The following is a 16,742-nucleotide window of genomic DNA, read 5'->3' as shown; positions in this document are numbered from 1 at the left end:
TCCGTAACTTGAAAGTGTGAACCAAGAATGCTGATCAGCTAACTAGACATTACAGAAGCGATTGAGATAATGCATGAGCTACCAATCTGTGTCTTTTTTAGAAAAGAAAATCTTGTTCTTTTCATACTAGCAGCCTCTCACTCATACTTCATATGATTGCATTCTTGCTTTTTTCTCTCCTTCCTGTGTAATGGTGTATATATTGATCATCTGCAATAAATTCTTGCACGTTCTCGTTTCTCTCTACTATATACAAACCACATAGGATCCCATTTTAGGCCTAATGACGTGCAGTGTGGTACTTCAGCATGAGACATCCTTTTTACACTTGTACAACTCTGACATAACTGGTTAGTAATTTCCGTCAAATAAATATAGTCTTCTTGCCCTTATTTACTTCACATAAAGCAAAAAGAGTTTTAATCAGTGGGATGAAAAAGTATGATATTGATTGCTTTTAGTCACGTAATTTATAAAAGTTTACTTTATTCTCCAAAAATGACAGCAGGGAAAGCAGGAGCTGTATCCAGAAACAAACTGCCACAAGCATGATGCCACAAAGAACAGGGAATGCACAAATGCAGAGGTGACCTACACAAATTATTAAAACACTGCAACCAACAAGGGCTTAAATATTACATTATTACACTAGACATTAAGTTCCACTTTTCATCACTTTAGCCTGTCCACTCTCCATTCATCACATCTTTATGTTTGTAACAATACGTTTGTAAAATATTGCGATACTGTGTAGCGAATGGTTTCATGCTCAGCACATGATTAAAAGGAGTCTACAAAGTACGCCAAAAGTGTGCAAAAAAATATTTAGCCAAAGTATGATGAATGAATGTGTGGTTATCCCTATGATCACATCACAGATTATTGCCCTCAGCACATTGAAGCCAAAATGTTCTTGTCACTTTGTAAGATATTTGTTCACTACCATGCTCAAGTTCATAGCTTTTTTTTACTTCATCATTGGGGAGGGGGGGGGGGGCATATGAAACAGATCTCTAAGCACACCGGCATACAAATGAAAGGTTAACAAAGGCAGATGGGGATGTCTTGGTTGCATGGCACATTTTATACAGAGTTTGTATACTTTAGTGGGTTTTTTTCTATAAGCCTAACATGATGAAATTATTTTAAAACATTGCCATCTGGTCAATTTAATGTCACCATAAGCTGCCTTGTAGATTCACCCAAATGGTTAAACAAAATTGCTGAACTGTAGAGCTATCTTCTTACCACATTGTTTAAAACACAACACAGTACAATCTCAATAATTCAAACTCAAGGGGACCTCAGGATTTTGTTTGAATTATCAGAAGTTCTCATAAATATGACAGGGCAACATAACAACTAGTGTTGTGATGTTTATTGTTCCTCAGTGCAGCAACGTCATAGACAGCTCTGCATGAGTACCAGTAAAGTTTTTAGACGCAGGCGAGCATACTGGTACTCATTATTCTACAACGCGTGCATGCGTGTGTAATTAAGGGACGAAATGTGTTATGTCCCGTGACAGTAGCCCCTTCCTATTCTTAGGACGCTTTCCCGCATGAGAATCATGTAATACTGTGAAAGCGACTTTAAGAAGCGTTCAGCACGCGACAGCCAAGGCCAGACTGTCTCGTTTTATTTGTCCCCCTCCCCTCCTTTCAGTCCGCATGCGATTGTTGGTGTGCACGGTTTGGTCGGCTTAACTCGCGACTGTTAGTGACATAAAAACACGAAAGTTCAGCTACAAGCAACAATGGCAGCAGATATTTCTAGGCATGGATAAGCAAAATGTTTGAATTAATCGAATTTTTCAGTAGGGCAATTTGAATTAAGTGGCTTTAAAATACATTGAAAACACGGCAGGCAAACCAAAAATTAAAGATTTCTTTGAATTAACCGAAAGTTTGAATTATCAAAGTTTGTATTATCGAGAGTCAACTGTATCTGTTGCTCATAAGAAAGAAGTTAGTGTATAGAACTGCTTAAGGCCGCCATAATTAAGCGTTTTTGCACAAAAATAATGTTTTTTTTTTTCTTGTAACATAACCCTGATATAAATACCTTTGTGGCACTAAATTAAAAAGTCGCTCGTCATGTTAAGACTCTGTGAAACAACGCAAAGTGAGTTTGAGGAGAGTGCCTTTTTGTTAAAACAATATTAATGAGAACTAACAGACAATAATGCCAAGGAAAATATAGGGGGTGTTATTTGTAGCAATTAGGATATAAATGTGAAGAAAGTAAAGTGGACGAATTCGTCCACTTTACTTTCTTCACATTTATATCCTAATTGCTACAAATACACCCCCTATACTTTCCTTGGCATTATTGTCTGTTAGTTCTCATTAATATTGTGTCTAACAAAGAAAAATGAGCCCTTAAAAGTTATCTTCTTTGTTAAAACAAAGAAAATAAAAAATTGCATGCCACTTTATATCCATAGGCGTGCACACGGGGGGCAGGGGGGGTGCGACTGCCCCCGTAATCACCTAAGGCGTAATCACCTAATCACCTAACGCAAAGTCTGCCCTCATACCATTACTCAGTCGGACCTGTCCCATCATTGTTTAAAAAACAGAGTTATGGCCACGCAGGTTTCTGAGAAAAATGGCATCCAAGGTCCCCTGATGTAGCGTTCCAAGAACTGTTTACTTCCCATCTTTACTCCCAAGAAACCAGGGACCAAAGCAGGCCGATTTGAGAAGCATGTCATGGTTTCATTTTCATTTTTTCATGCATTGTTAAGCATGTTGTCTGTTCTACCTGACTGAGGAGGGGGGGGGGCGCTCAGATGAAACTTTGCCCCCTCCCCCTCCCCTGATGGGGGACCCGGTGCACACCTATACTTATACCGAATGGTTTATAAATGGTTAAAAGAACTTGTACATGTCATTCACCCAGGTGTGGCAGGATTTTTGACACTCAGCTGCATTGATATCACTTGAGATTATGTTTACAAAACAGTCTAAACAAACTTCACTATACACTTCACTAAATAAGCACAAGCAAAAAGCTTTGTGACCTCATGTACATAGTAATGACAGCAACAATGCCTAGTATGAAATGAATCCAATACACAGGTCACAAATATAGAAATGAAAATGTAATTGGGGAGCAAAATGCAACATAAAAAGTTCTACAGATAATAAATTAGTTTAAATGACTAGAAAGTTAAGTTAGGCTCCAATTACAGTTCACACTATAATGCATATTTAAGTCCTCCAAGATATGCCTGGATGCTGTTCAGGTTTGATAGTAGGTGTACCACTGTTCAATAAATCTTATTTGACGGGCCCATTGTAGTGTACATAGATTAGATTATCACTTTATAATTTTATAGGTGGGGCTGTTAAGCTTGCAGTGGAGCTGTACAATGACAGCATACTTCAATGTCATTAAAGTTGCAGAGTTACGTAGCTAAAGAGGCCCTGCAATACTTATTGAACATGGTAGATAAACCTGCCCAATGATTTACAATGGGCATTTACAATGATGTAAATGCCCAAGCTGGATATTTAATGTATGTGCACGACGGAGCATACAAACTTGCTCAAGACTACTTTGAAACCTCAATCAACTTTTGTTTTTCATGAGACAGGAGATGAAACTCAATGGCTATTGGCAAGATTTGAGGTGATTCACTGCTTTTGGAAAGGGCAAGAATGCTCCCAGCCACATCATACTGTAACGTTGCCACTTCGCTAAATAATAATTGTGAATGTTAATTTTCTCAAACAGCTCAATGGAGCACTTCATTATTGCGTTTTTAGTTTTGCGATGGTTGTCTGCTCAAGTTGTGCTGCCTCCTCCTGTTCAACAAACAGTCACCATTAAAGTTGGCTTTTTCAAGGTTCAGTTCTTATGTGCATACTTGTGAATTTTGTAAAAGCACTGTGAAATCATCGCTGCACAGGCTGAGATGCTATTTCCAATGTTGTGGCACTTCACTGGCCCATGTTTTTGCTCAAAAAGTGAAAAGAAAAAGGAGGAGGCACTAATAGGTAATTGGTGTGTTAACCATCATGACTGGCAACCGTAACTATTTGCTTAACAAAAACAAGCCAAAACACACTAATATCTGCTGAAGAGTCTGACAAAACAAAAAAAATCTGATCGGCTAGTAAGGCAATGGCATAAAACAGTACCATTGTCCCAATATCGTGGCCTTCGGTATGCAGCAGCACATTATGAACTCTATGGATTGCCAGCGATCCTAAGAAGCTATGCAAACATGAATTGAACAGTAAGCTATTTGATCGATATCTGATTCGGGAATTCACTATTTGAAGTTATTGAATATTTGTTTCGCTTAAACACTAGTGTAAGGGACATCACTTCTTGCTGTCTACATGGAGAAAGACTCCATAAAGCTTTTCATTTACCTTTTATTTAGACATTGGGAATATCTGATGTTATTTTACCATTTGCCATTTGCATATGCCATTTTGCTAAAATATTTGTATTCACTTTATTTAAAAATTCTAGCCATTCAAACACTCGTCAGACTTATGCAACATTTTAACCTGAAGTTCTACCTATTCAAACACCCATGGGACAAGTTCTAGACGTTTGCTTATGAAAGAATAGAGTGAATAATAGGAGCTCACTTATGAAGGAAAGTTTACTGTCAAGCGTTTACAATAAATCTGAATTAAATAGTTTTCTTTTCTATTGCTCCTGGTTTTGGCAAATCTCAGTTTTTTCTACAACAGCATGTACAAAACTAACATAAAACCTTGCTTGGTGTCTAATTTTGGTGACATGTATATGTCTCTTGGTCATTAAGGGTAACTGACTGGATTCCAAGAGATGGCAAACGCGTGAGGGGGAGACAGAAAATTAGGTGGGTAGATGAGATTAAGAAGTTTGCAGGTATTACATGGCAGCAGAAAGCACAGGACCGGGTTGATTGGCGGAACATGGGAGAGGCCTTTGCCCTGCAGTGGGCGTAGACAGGCTGATGATGATGATATGTCGCTTTGCCATGAAAGTTTTGACAGCATGAAAACACTGGTAGTAAAAACAACACTGTCACTAATAAACTTTCTTCCCTTGGTGCACATGTAACTTGACAGGACGATGGCAACATAGCAACGGGAACACGTAAGGAAGAAAACATCATGCTGATTTCATGAAAGACTCCTAATGCAACGAACATGAAAGCATGGAGAACTACAACATCTCGTCACTGTTAAGCAGAAGATATGCTTCCAATGTACAGTCAAACCACTAACAAAATCCCAGGCATGTGGCCATTTTTTGTTAACACTTTTTCCAACATGTCAAGGCAGAGTTCTGGCTTGAGGTTTGTACTGGTCACGTATGCCACCCATTGGTGCAACAGAGAGCTCAGGTGGTGTGACAGATGCTTGAACTGGAAACCTGCGACCAGCAAGCTCCACCTGCACGCATTGAAGAATATTGGTGCTCAGCCAGTACAGAAAATGCAAAAACTGCAACTCTGCTATAAGACAACTACTAAGCATATTTATGCATACATTTGGAAGCTCAGTGCCTATTGTAAACCTCTAATCACTTACAAAGCTATAAGCCAATTTTATTGAAACAAGGTTATTTTGTAAATCAAACAGCTTGAATACCTTATTGCTTAAAATTTTCTATGACTTCCAGCATTCTTCACAAGTTTATGCCATTCTAAAAAGCTTTGAATTTACATATCTCTGGCAGGACATTGGTGAGGAAGTGTCCCATTCATGCCCTCAGTTCTTCCAGAGTACACTGTTCAGTGGTACAACATATACTTACGCATTTGCTTCGCCCATCCCAACAAGGAAAAAAGTGTGTGGTGATAAATCAGGGCTGCATGGCAGTCAGTCATGCAAACCAAGGCAGTGATACAGAGTCCCAGGAAAGTGGAAACCAACCCCCTCACAGACAAGCTGCACCAAATGGTGAGGTGAGCCATCTTGCACAAAAATTGGGCCATGGATGTTATCAGCATCATCATTCCATACATCCACTGCAGGATGAAGGCCTCTCTCAATGGTTTTCCAATTTACACTGTCCAGCATGATCTGATTCCATTTTATACCTGCAAATTTCTTAATTTCATCACCCCAACCAATCTTCTGCTGCCCTCAGCTGTGTTTGCTATCTTTTGGTATCCATTCCATCACCCTAGCTGATCATTGGTTATCTGTCCTACGCGTTACATGACTTGCCAAGATTCATTTTATTGCAACAGCAATTATATGGACACGCCAGGCACATTTTTGCCATTGCTGTTGCCATTGCGGTATAATGTCCAAATCAATAACATCGCCCCACACATCGTATACCATATGTAAAGCATGTATTTCAGTCAAGAGATTACTTAATTCTGGCAACCGAAATTAAAAAAGGTGTCCTGAATTAATTGATGGTAGTGCAGTCAATTATCATGCAATACCAACAAGCCCACACTGCCACCCTCATCGACTTCATAGTCGGCACAGTTAAAAATTTTTCATAATAAATGGCTCACGGCGTTTTCTGCATTACCATTCCATGATTAGACACTCTGACCAGTAAGCTTTCTGTTGCACTAAAGAGAACAGGTACCATAAAAATTTATTGTCGGTCCCTTCACCTTCTTGAGTTTTCTGTTATCCTTCAAGTTTCTACCCCATATGTTGGTACAGGCAAAATACAATGGTTGTACACTTCCCACTTCAGGAACAGTGGTAAATTGCCAGTCATGATTTGGGGATGCCTGCTGTATGCTCATCCTCATTATTCAATGTATTGCTTTACATAAGTCCCTGTTAGTGAATGGCCTAGATATATATCCTGTACAGATTCTAGTGCCCAGTTGTCAATTGTGAACTCTCCCTATCTCGCCAGGCCATCAAACACTACCTTTGTCTTTAGCATATTTATCTTCAACCCTGCTTTAAATACTTTCCCGGCTTAGATATTCTATCTTTTGCAACTCATCACCATCATTGCTGGAGAGCACAATGGCATCTGTCTGTAAAATGTAAATTACCGGGGTATTCTCTTTTAGTCTTTGTCTATTTCATCCCAATCTAGTTGCCTAAATACTTCTAAGCATGCCCTAAAAAACATTGGAGTGATTGTATTCTCCTGCCTGACCCCTCTCTCGATCACAATTTTTTTGCTTTTCTTGTGGAGAAGCAAGGGTAGCTGAAAAGCCTTTGTAGATTTTGGCTAAGGTACTTACATATGTTCTAAGTGCTCCTTGGCATCACAAAGTTTCCAGGACTGCTTCATCTCTACTGAATTGAAGGCCTTTTCATAGTCAATGAAAGCCATATAAAGTCGTTTCTTGTATTCAGCAGATTTCCCAATTACCTGATTGATGACATGGCTGTGATCCATCATAGAGTGTGCCCTCCCGTGTGCAGCTTGCTCTCAGAGTTGATTAATGTCAAGTGTTTCTCTTATCCTATTCGAAATTACCCTCATGAACATTTTGTATACAACTGAAAGTAAGCTTAAGGGTCTGTCTTCAAGTCCTTTACATCTCCCTTTTTTTGTATTGATACAGTATTGGAATTTTTCATACTAAATGGCACATTTGAAGTCTCAAGACATTGTGTGTAGAGTGTCACAAGCTTCTTTAATATAAAATCCCCTCTATATTTAATCAGGGCAATTGTTTTACCATGAGCTGCCAAAATAGAAAACAGCACACTCTCGTGGCCACTGAAGAGTAACAGTGAAGGCAATTCAAGACGACCAGCTTCAATACTGTTTTTAGGATAAGACAAGGCACCGAAATAAGCATTTACAGGGACATTAACTCTAGGGGAAATATGCAGGCCTTTGTTCCAAACTTAAAGGGACACTAAAGGCAAATATTAAGTCGACGTTGATTGTTGAAATAGCGGTCCAGAAACCTCGTAGTGCTGCTTTTGTGCCAAGGAAGTGCTTATTTTGAAATAAAATCACGTTTTTAGTGGTCCGCATTGCGTTAGCGCGCTTCAAATCTCCCGCCTGAAAATACGACTCTCCTACGTCACTGCTGCTGCGCCCAACGTTGCCCGCTTTTACTGCGCGGCCGCCGGCACTAGTGGCAGCCGAGCGGAAGTAGCGGAGCCCACAGTAGCAACAACGGCGCTGCGGCAATGACTTGCTCGGATGGGCACATTCAAAGCCGTCACCAAGTTGCGGTTGGTCTCGTAATCCTCAGTACGAAAGTGCAGTGAGCACACATGCAGAGGTTTTGACTGTTTAGCACACTGGCGCAATGGCATGACACTAAGCCACTTCGAGCGTAAGGGTTCATTCCGCGGCACCCAGTGAAAAGACACACCGGTTTCCTTGCTGCAGCACTGGCGTTGTGCACCATTCGGGCATCCGGCAATATCACACGCATGCGGCATTTTGTCGAACTTTCTGTCACAGCGACTTTCACGAGCGCGCAAAACACGCACGGCAGTACGCGATCCCGAAACTACCACTGAGACGGGCGAGGCACAGTTCGGCGAAAACGGAACCTTTGAACCATGCGCGCCGTTCCCCATGGCAACGCCACGGAGGTTTTGTTTTCCATGAATCAAGCGGAAACGAACAAACAGCATTTTATTACGTCTTTTGATGCTCGGAATGTTCCTTTTTACTGCTGCTAGTTTGATTACTAGTGATTTATTGTAGGCCGACTTGCCTACGTCATCGGGATCACTTCGAAAATGTCCCACTCGTGGCGCTCATCATGTGATAGATTTAGCTTAATTTCTCGGTAAGTAGGGCACTGCTGTTGATAATATTGGCATTTTAGAAGTTGTCATACATTGGGCTTTCACTCTGACATAAATTGTTATTTGCCTTTAGTGTCCCTTTAAGCTGCTGTGACCACTTCAATGTGCACGAAAATGAGCCATTTTCCTCAATCTTCAGAATATTTGCATGCATTCGGTGAAAGCAACTGCTTTCATATCAGGTTCAGTGAACTGGGATGCAGCTGCACATGCAAGGTGCAGTTAATTGTGGGTATCTAGCACACGGTCTTACCAGATAAAGCATGCACAGCACATATAAAAGCAAGAGCAACTCATACTACAAACCATAACATGAATACCAAAGATGATAAAATTACGTGCAAAGGGACATAATGCAGAATTGGAAATCTAGAGTAGCAACTTGCCTCAAAACTCCCTTCGGAGAAGAGGTTGTCTGGCAACAGTTCAAGCTGCTTGCTGCTTGGGTTGAACCAATGAACAAAACCTTGGCAGACATTACGCCCCAAGGCGAAAGCATAGCTTCCAGATGTGGTGAGCCCCATGAAGCGGCCATCTCGAAATATGGGCTCCTGGCCCCAAGCCCAAGGGTCTCGTTCAGCATCATGGCCAGTCAATTGGAAGAAGGCTAGTTGCCGACGTAGGCCCTCCACTGCCTGCTGCTGTAATGCTTCTTGGCCAATAAATGGCGGCTCTTTCTGCATTTAATATAGCAATAGTTTTAATTTAAAAACCTATTCTTGGATGCACACTGCACAGATGCCACTCTATGACACAGACATGTAAAGAAGAATGAGCTGCACACAGACATGAAAAGGCACGCAACGCACACATGTATGCGTGCACACACATACACACACAAACAAGCAGAAGGCATTAAAGGGGAACTTCTGAATCACCCCTTTAAATGCTGGCCACCTTGTGTTTGTGATGTAGTTACATACCCTACCTCACTATCTTCTCCGTCTCACCAAGTAGATGAAGCGATGAAAGACAAAGAGGGCGCTTTTTTAAACAGGACGATGGCGATCACAGCCACCACAGAAAATTATTCAGTTTTCTAGGCTGAACTGTGTGCGGTAAAAAGTGATGGGGGGAAGCTGTGTAGCGCTGAAGGTTCCAAGACCAGAGCAATGAAGAGCAGGAGAGTCTGTCACTCATTCCCCTCCAACAGTGCCCTTTTGGAGAAGTGGCTTTGTGCTGTTCGGAGCCTCAACTCATCCCCCGGGAAAAACACTTCTGTGTGTGTTTTCACTGTGGTGGGGTATTCTATGAAATAATTCTAGACGATGCACGAAGGAGCGCCCATTTCGGTTTTGACACATTTTTTTGGTTATTTAAGATTATTGATGAGTCTCTAAGCAAACTGATCCACCTTACAAGTTACAGGTTTGTCAATACCATTCAAAAACGGCAATATCTTGATATGGTTAAAAAAATACACTAGTTTTCCTTTAAAACGAAAGGTATCTTTATTTTAGGTCTGGCAGCCCCACACTGCCAATTTCCCGCAGTGTAGGTGTCCTCCGAAGCGACTCAAAACTATGTTCTGCCTAGCACTGAGCCGAAAGCGCACTTGTACCTATTTTGCCAGTAAATACCCAACGGCAACGATTCTCTGCCTCCCACAGCAGTGATGGATGCTTAACTGTTTCACCAAAGCTTTAATGGGACAAGGTGCACCTAGGGACATTCACAGATCTTTATAAGGCCACCTTTTGAGATAAGGACCTATACACAATGGAGTGCCTCATCAGGGTGCTCCTCCACCCATTATAGGAACCGGTTGGTTCCTGGACGCACTGGGTATCAAACCCAGTACCTCCCGCAATAGAGGCGGATGCTCTGCGATTTCACCACCACTGCAGGTAAGAAGCTTTCGGCCTGCCATACAGTTTCTCCCATCTTACATGGAAGAGAGTGATCGGGCAGCCTTCTCAGGAGTCTAACCCCAACGAGGAGAAGCCTGAGAGCTAACCCAAGGAGCAGGTCACTATCTGAACCGCCTCCTGTACCCATTAACACTGGGTCTCAATGTCAGATTGAAGTCCTTCCGCTAAGAAGACACCCCACCCACTTGCATTCACCTCACTGGCATGTGTTTGCATAGGCAAGGGCACAATTCCCCAAATGCCCCAAGCAGTTCAATAAAGAAGCAGCTTTTATAGCAGGACAGCAAGACCCGCACTTACCTGAAGTTTAACACGGGCACTCCGGTTAGCCTCCAAGGGCGTGACACTGCTGTCGAGTTCTTCAGCCCAAAATGGAATAAATTTTTCAATCCTCAACATCCTCAATGCGTAATAACCGACATCCAATATTCCATAGTCACGACCAGCCTTTTTTAATCTGCTGTAGACATTCTGAGCATACTGCAGGGAGGAACATACACAAACACAGTACTGTCAAGACAACTGCGTTTCATTCCAACAATAAACAGTAACCTAAGCCAACAATTTTTAACTATATAGCTGTGAGCAAAGCTCAGTTATAAACAATTCAATTTTGAGCATAAATTCAACACAATCCAATCAAATCAATAGTGTATACTGTACAGTGTTCACAGATTGAAACGAGACATCAAAACCTTTAGCATAACGACCGGTGTGCACAACTGCTGGAGATTACCATACGAAACGAATACAGTAAAAGCTCGTTAATCCGGATTTCACGGGACTGGTAAAAATGTCCAAATTAACCGAATGCCGAACTATCGAAAGTATCAGGAAAACAATAAACAAGTGGCTATTCCATCAATGCGCTTTCATTCTATTCATGATTATGCAAATTCAGCACTTATTATCCATAACAGCAGTATAAAAGCCGAAATTTTTGTCATTCGTGACTTTGTTCACAATGCCACCGCGGCTCAAGACCCCTATTCTTAAGCCGAAACGTGCACTGAACCCTTTCCTTATTACGTACTACGCGCATGTGGCGATAATTTTTTTTTCCGGAAAAATGGCCGGCAACTGATCGTTCGTCCATCACAATGTAGCAAGCGAGTTTTATGGCATCTTGTGGAGCACGGCTGAAACTCTTTATCTTCAACAGATTCCACCATGTTTGAATTTGTGACATTGCGCACGCATAGCCGGAAGTCAAAACGAAGCTACTCAGTGCTGTGGACCGCTGTGGACGAAACGGTCGTTGCTAACGGCACGATCATAGCGTCCACGCAGTTTTGAAGGCACGCACGTGGCATACTCAGAGTCGATACGAAACTGCTCAGCACTGCATCTGCTGCTGAGGAAACCTGGCTCGATAATGCACTATCATGGATGGTGACTACGCAATTCTGAAGGGATGTGGCGAAAACGAAACTACGGCTTGTCGCAGCTTTGACCCCATTCGCAATCAACGTGATCATATACATATATAGCACCCACGCAGTTCGCGTGTGACGAGTAAAAACGAAAACAAAACATGTTTGTCACAGGCACTGAAGCCTTGGTCTCGAAAGTGTGATTGTGGTAAGATTGTGGATGGCGACCACGCCTTTCTGAGGGCCCACGGCCGTTTTGATTCTTAGCGAATGCCGTTTTCACTCCTTTACGTTGCACATTTGCAGCGGTTCGTGCTCGGCACACTCCTAGCATCATCCGAGTTAACCGGGTTGCGGCTGAACATGGCCAAATTAACAAGAGTTTGATGCCATTAAACAACACATATGCTTGCCGGGACCAGACAATGCGCCCGAATTATATTCGATTTTCCGAGTTAACGGGGGTCGATTTAACGAGCTTTTACTGTAGTGTCATATTACCATATGTGTGATATGATTACGATGATATCAAAATTACAGTGATATGACACTAACTGAAGACTGTGGAAACGAAAGTATGAGCATTACTTAACCCTATATTAACTAATTGCAATCTGTGAGCACTGCACACATCTAACAGTGAAAAACAAGGTTTGCAGCTGCTTAATTTAGTTCACATATTTTCTGGATCTGAATGATGGAAGAAACTGGTGCGCTTTTGCATTTGTAACCAAATTGTTGCAATATGTGACATGATGAATAAACGAAGTATCTCAAAGTACTATCATCCATGAGCGAAAAATGGAGGTGAGGCTGTTGTTCACACATCTCATGGAAGCATGTGTGGCATATACGGGTACAGCATGGTGCTATCGTGCCTGAAGAACCTGGTTTTAACCCCACCATTCGACAAGTAATTTTTTTAGTGATAGCTTATGCTAAATCCCTCACTAAGCCTATCGGGTGAGACAGCTAAATGATGACCAATGCCTTGCAGAAGACGGAAAGGAAAGCCTACCTTTAAAATGGTGCTTGAAGGTCATTATTTGGTTCAACTATTCTTCACATTACATTAAGGAGTAAAACTTACTAGTATCCACATGCTTTTAAACAAGAACATACGTGTAGCAGTAGTACCTCTGAGGGAATATACATTGAGTATCCAGGTTCTAAGGTATTGTTATAACCCAAGAGTAACACATTCGTAGAATATGCAAAATCCATTTCCTGAAAAAATAAAATTCACAATTTTTAGATATGGTACAATAATAATTGAACATAGTACAGTACAATTCAGTCACGAAAGAGATTCACGAAAGTCAGGGGAGCATCAGTGAAAAAAAGGAACTTGATATGTATTTTTACATGCATTCACAACAAATTAAATGAGCCTTTTTAATTTCTCTGCCAATCAAGAATGTCCTTTCACAGATGTGACATACATTCTTTTTTAAAATGACCTCATCAGAAATGCAATATGTGTTTGAGAAGGACTTTCCTTCTGTTGAGATGCTAAATATAAAGGGTCAATATACTAAATATGCAAATTCTACGAAGTCTATAGATTGGTTGGCTGTGGTACCAAATATGCCATGTGCATATGTAATCCACAAGGCACGGCTGTTACACTAGTACACAAGTCACCAGTCTTATGTTTTTGAGTGCGCTTGTCCACATCCTGTGTTCTTCGTCCCTGTCTAAGTATTTGCGCCAGTCAATTCAACTTCAGCTATGTACCAACTAGCCCGACAGCAGACGCTACTAAGTCTATGTTTTAATGTGGCAGTCCTCAATCAAGACAATATGCAAATCTTATAGACAGGTATGTTGACCGCAAAAGAATCTTAAGGAAACAAAATGCAAAAAAAAAGAAAAAGCAGGAAGCATAAAGAAAGGAGGTGAATCAGCAACCATGACAGCTTAAATTATTCTATCACCAACAATCATAAAACACAATGATAGCGAAGCTAAGCAAGAAACAGTTTCCACTGCAGATTTGTGAAATTTAAGCACACAAACAAATTAAAGTTCATACACTAAACTCAATAAATGAAGTAATAACATGCAGAAATATACATAAATAATCGCTAGTAAGCACTTCATTTAACATTTTACCTACTTGGCACGTAAATGGCTCCACTTGGATTTCTTGGTCAGTGACTTCTTCTAAGAGGGCCCTAGATTTAGGCCCCAGAATGTACAACACTGTGTAAAGAGATGTAACATCTCGCAGCGACACTGAACCATCCCGTGGCAGATGCCGCCGTACCCATTTGGCAATGCGGGTTTGCTGTGCTGTAGGTGAAACCATGAAATAACTGTAGAGAAAAGAAGGATGAACAAAATAACTTTCAGGTCCTTCTAACTACATAAAAGCATATTCAGCAAAAAGTAACAAACCATCAATTAGGCAGTACTCTAAAGAAGATTGCCTGAGTCTCACTACAACAAAGCTGCACCTTCTGTGAAAGAAGGCTTTCCTAAATTTAACACAAATTTATTACAGAATAAAATCAAACTTGCTGTGTGTTGCAAGTAGAGATAATGGTAGGGGTGTGCGAATATCAAATTTTTCGAATACGAATCGAATACGAATATCCACCTTCGAATATCGAATCGAATATCGAATATCAAAGGAAAAATGCCTCCACAGTAACAACATTTTATTTAACATGTAGCTATTTGAAAAAAAAAAAAAACATTAACAGCCTGACTGCCAACACAACATGCACTGCTATCTCCAGAACACAATGTCCAGGCTAGCACAATGCACACCACAACACAATCAAATATCACGGCACAATGAAAGTAATGACTAGATGTTATCATGAAGAAATATGAGTTGCTCCACATGATCAGGCAGCAGGCGCTCCCTTCTAACAGAGACAACCCCCCTGCCACTGAAAAGGCATGTTCGCTTGGAACAGAAGTGGCTGGTATAGGGAGGTACATGGGGCAAAGCTTTGCCAGACTGGGGTATCTGAAGGTGCCTACAGTCCGCCAACAGTCACGTGGGTCACTGTCTTTCTTCAGACGTGGTCCCGCATAGTGAACGAGTGGTAGTGCGGCACGTTACGGCCGCATAATATTGAAAATGTACGGTTACATGATCGCCAACAGCGCTGCGCGTCGGAGATGCACCAGCAATAAATCATACGTATTGGGGCGCTCGTCGCAGGCAGATATCGTGCCTCCGTGTACTTACGATGTTTATCGCTCCTCTAGGCAATGTTTTTAGCTATACGAACGCAGCAGAAATGTGGAAGACGAGTTATTTTATGCATGATAATCGAATCGCATATTCGAATTTTTCGAATATTCGAAGTTATCGCATATTCGAAACTTTTCGAATACACGATTTTCGAATCGAATACGAATATTTCGAAACTTATATTCGACGAATATTCGAAACTTTCGAATATTCGCACACCCCTAGATAATGGTCTTTATTTTTAAAAACTATGTAGATCCAACACAATGCAAAAACCAGTGTTATGCAACATACATCTTGAAGGCAGCTGGGTATCCAGCATCACTTAAGGTTATAATAATAATATCTGGGGTTTAACGTCCCAAAACCACCATATGATTATGAGAGACGCCGTAGTGGAGGGCTCCGGAAATTTCGACCACCTGGGGTTCTTTAACGTGCACCTAAATCTAAGTACACGGGCCTCAAACATTTTCGCCTCCACCGAAAATGCAGCCGCCGCGGCCGGGATTTGATCCCGCGACCTTCGGGTCAGCAGTCGAGTGCCATAACCACTAGACCACTGTGGCGGGGCAGCATCACTTAAGGTTCTGGGAATCGTTACCAGATGAACCAACATGTTCATGTAAGGCAAGCAATTACATATATGTGATGTGAGTGCAGTTGTGACGTCAGCAACAACATGACTGAGTGTACTATGGTGAAGAAATGTTGCAACTTGTTTCATTATGGCCTAGGTTAACCCTGAAGGCAGTACAATACTGCACAGCATCTACATAGTGTTACCTGCTAGAGAAAAGTACTAGAGAATGTAGGACAATCTTGAAAAAGTTGCAGTCTAACAGCATCTCAATAGGGAGCATGAAGCCATACTTCACATTTGCAGACCTTGCAGTGCGCAGGCACAGACACAAACTCATTTTTCTTTAAATTTACGTCCTGTTCCCTGGTTCATTCATTTGCAGTTTCATGGTATAAAGATTCGTAGCAGAAGCAAGCACCAGATGGCTCGTGACTGTTGGAAGCATTTTACATAAAATGAGACTTCCACTGGCTAAAACTTGTACATACATTATCACTAGTTGCAGGCCAAGCCTGTATGCAGCGGAACCTTCTTGGGTGTTTTTGAATGTTCTGATCAGTTTGTGTGCATGACATGTGTGACTGAGTTCACTCTAGAACTTGCGCGAGCACCAGCAATAATGCTGGAATGTGCAGTGACGCATGTATAAATGCCAGCACGTTCCACCCACAGAGCAGAATAACTGACGACTGTGTTTGCTGCTATCATTGTATATTATGAGAGTTACTTGCCTGTACTGTAAGTGTTAGTTGCTTTGCCCCCCTGGACACAAGTTCATCCAATAAAGAGTTCAGTATTTTATCAATCAGTGCTGCACGCCACAACTATGTGACAATATCATTATGGGGTAATATTATCTGAAAGCTGGGTTGTTCCAATACGTGTGATCTGGCATGTTTTGCACATGTTGTTTATGTGTACCCTATTTATTATTGGGTTCACACCTGAAGTAAATCAGTTGGTAGTGCCACTCGTGTT

The 16,742-nt window shown here is 41.4% G+C and overlaps 1 protein-coding gene across 1 annotated transcript in view; it reads right to left on the bottom strand.

The window, feature by feature from the left end:
* Window positions 1-469: 469 nt before the first annotated feature.
* Window positions 470-16,742, bottom strand: part of LOC119404634 (pyruvate dehydrogenase phosphatase regulatory subunit, mitochondrial) — a 56,702-nt gene continuing 40,429 nt past the window's right edge. Inside the window, exons 15-19 of the mRNA XM_037671212.2 lie at window positions 14,090-14,288; window positions 13,108-13,197; window positions 10,898-11,077; window positions 9,113-9,403; window positions 470-5,405 (exon numbers count right to left, since the gene is read on the bottom strand). Coding sequence (XP_037527140.1) covers window positions 5,286-5,405; window positions 9,113-9,403; window positions 10,898-11,077; window positions 13,108-13,197; window positions 14,090-14,288 — 880 coding nt within the window. The 3' untranslated portion in view covers window positions 470-5,285. The remainder of the gene's footprint in view (window positions 5,406-9,112; window positions 9,404-10,897; window positions 11,078-13,107; window positions 13,198-14,089; window positions 14,289-16,742) is intronic.

This window comes from Rhipicephalus sanguineus, chromosome 1 (assembly GCF_013339695.2).
Source record: "Rhipicephalus sanguineus isolate Rsan-2018 chromosome 1, BIME_Rsan_1.4, whole genome shotgun sequence".
NCBI lineage: Eukaryota > Metazoa > Arthropoda > Arachnida > Ixodida > Ixodidae > Rhipicephalus > Rhipicephalus sanguineus.
Note: the sequence above shows the minus strand (reverse complement) of the source record. Positions and strands in the feature narration are given on the sequence as shown.